Source organism: Galeopterus variegatus, unplaced genomic scaffold (assembly GCF_000696425.1).
Source record: "Galeopterus variegatus unplaced genomic scaffold, G_variegatus-3.0.2 Scaffold141, whole genome shotgun sequence".
NCBI lineage: Eukaryota > Metazoa > Chordata > Mammalia > Dermoptera > Cynocephalidae > Galeopterus > Galeopterus variegatus.
Genome location: NW_007726252.1, coordinates 587,370 through 589,947, shown reverse-complemented (window position 1 = coordinate 589,947; position 2,578 = coordinate 587,370). Strand labels below are relative to the sequence as shown.

The 2,578-nt window shown below is 37.0% G+C and overlaps 1 protein-coding gene across 2 annotated transcripts in view; it reads left to right on the top strand.

Annotated features, from left to right (window-relative positions):
- Positions 1–2,578, top strand: part of ATG5 (autophagy related 5) — a 128,798-nt gene that overhangs the window by 46,709 nt on the left and 79,511 nt on the right. For both annotated transcript variants that reach the window (XM_008590495.1, XM_008590490.1), the window contains one exon: positions 683–845. In XM_008590495.1, the coding sequence (XP_008588717.1) occupies positions 683–845 (163 nt within the window). The remainder of the gene's footprint in view (positions 1–682; positions 846–2,578) is intronic.

Here is a 2,578-nt window from a genome sequence, read left to right as displayed (position 1 = left end):
TTTTTGTCTTTTTTCCGTGTCCGGCAACGGATTGCAACCCTCAGTGTTGCCCCCGTACCGGGCCGGGGACCGGCAACGGGATTGCAACCCTCAGCGTCGCCCCCATGCCTCGCTCAGCCAGTGAGCGGGAACCGGTCTATATGTGGGATCCAAACCCTCGGCGGGAGCGCCGCCACGCTTCCCAAGCGGCGCACTATCCAGTGCGCCACCGGGCCGGCCCCCACCTATAAGTTTTTGTATGGATGTATGCTTTCATTTCTCTAAGGTAAATACCTAGTTGTGGAATGGCTGGGTCAGATGGTAGGTTTCCTTTTTAAGAAACTACCAAACTGTTTTCCAGAGTGGGTGTGTCATTTCACATTTTCACCAGCAGGGTATGAAAGTTCTTTTCCACATCTCTGCTAACACTTGGTGTAGTCAATTGAAAAGCTATTTTAAAAATGATTACCCTTTAATGTCTTTTTTCATGTTGTAAATGCACATATAAGGATTATTTTGGAAGAGTACAAAACATGCCAGATAGCTAAAGATTTTTAATTTAATTTAAAAATTATTTGGAATTATTGTAGTGATAAAATAAGATTTGCTAAAAATATTGGAAAACTGGTGGATTCAGTTCTTTAAAAAGCTAATTTTGTAATATGCGTACCTGTTCTTTGTGTGTATTTTTTTCCTTTGATAGAGTTTTCCAGAAAAGGACCTTCTGCATTGTCCATCTAAGGATGCAATTGAAGCTCATTTTATGTCTTGTATAAAAGAAGCTGATGCTTTAAAGCATAAAAGTCAAGTAATCAATGAAATGCAGAAAAAAGATCACAAGCAGCTGTGGATGGGATTACAAAATGGTAACTATAGCAGTGTTTAATTTAAAATACCACTTAATAAAATATGATAAAACCATAACCCTGTGAGTAATTGATATATTTTAGAATTGGTAGTACAAGTTTAAATTCTAGCCTTTATGCCCAAATTTGCACAAAAGCTACTTTTAGTCATCTTTTACATTATACCCTTCCAATGTACCTCTGTTCATGGATTATCTAACATTAGGTTAATCACTTAGCCCATATCATATAACAGTATAAACGTTATGCTTAGCTTGTGAAGAAAGTGCCATTACTCCTAAGGTATAGTCCTTATTCTTCAGGAATGACCCTTCAGGGATTACTATTGAAAACTGGGTATGTACCAAGGTGCCTCCACTTGGGCATGAATCTAACTCCAACCTTTGCTTTCTCAGGACAGAAGAATTGCTTTGTGCTCAGATTCTTTCTATTCTTGCCGTGATTTAGAAAATACCACCAAGGAAAAGGCTGAGGGGAACATGGAGCTCATCTCTGTATTCCTCATTTTTTGGAGATTGTAGCTGCTTAATCTTGCCTGCATTGATTGCCCTACGATGCCTTCAGTTGTTTATATATGAGGGTACTTCAAAAAGTTCATGGAAGAATAGAATGAAAGATAATACGAATCTTGCCATGAACTTACCATGGTGTATTAACTTTAAATAATTGCATAAAATGTGAACTTTGTTAGCTCTGCAGTCCATGAATCATTGCATAACAACAGACGTGCTAATGATCAGTGAGAAATCATGTCACTTCTTTTGGTGTGTGTCATGGCTTGTGTCATAATGTGTGTCAATGATTGGTCACTATGCATCTGTTACTCACGTCACCCACAGATCATGTAGTTGTATTGCCTCCTTGTCCCCAGCAATAAGCTCATGTAACATTTTATAAAGGTGGATAATCAAAAAAGGGAATTGGCCAAAAAAGATGAAAATGCTGCAGAAAAGCAACTAGTAATAATGTTGGAAGGAAATTTGAATAGAAGATAATGGAGTTATAGAAGAAATAGCTGACTTTGGAAATGTTGACATGCCTTTCAAGAGACTAGATATGCAGCCAGAGGAAGTTAGTGAAGGTAAACTTACGGACATAAACAAGGAAAGTAGTTGTGACAAAAAGGCTGAAGATGTCCCAGAGGAAGTGATGCTGTAAAAAGAACTTCATATTAAAGGAACTTTCAGAAATATTTCATGACACTGAAAACAAAAATAATAAAATTTTGGAAGTTGATTAAAACATAGAGGGAAATATTTCATTTCACCAAGGGATAGAAAAGATGCTTGCCCATAAGTTGCACGTTGAGAAAGTAAGCAGTCTTCAAACTATATTTAAGTTTTTACAAAGAAGTAAAACACTAATTCCTAATGTTTTTCATGTTTTAAGTTACAGTGTACTAAATAAATATTTGTTTTATTTATTTTTTATTTTCCCATGTATATTTATAACCAACAATAAGAGTTTTTGTTTTGACAAAATTTTTTAAAGATGATGGAACAATCATAATTTTCCCCATTAATTATTAAGATCACTTTGCACAGTATCAGCTTGTGGTCATTTTTCCAGTCCCATGCTACCATGCAGATAGGACATCCTATATTTTGTCTATCTTTTTTTTTTGTTTTTGTTTTTTCCTTTTTGTCTTTTTTCGTGTCCGGCAACGGGATCGCAACCCTCGGTGTTGCGCCCGCACCTCGCTCAGCCAGTGAGTGGGAACCGGTCTGTATGTG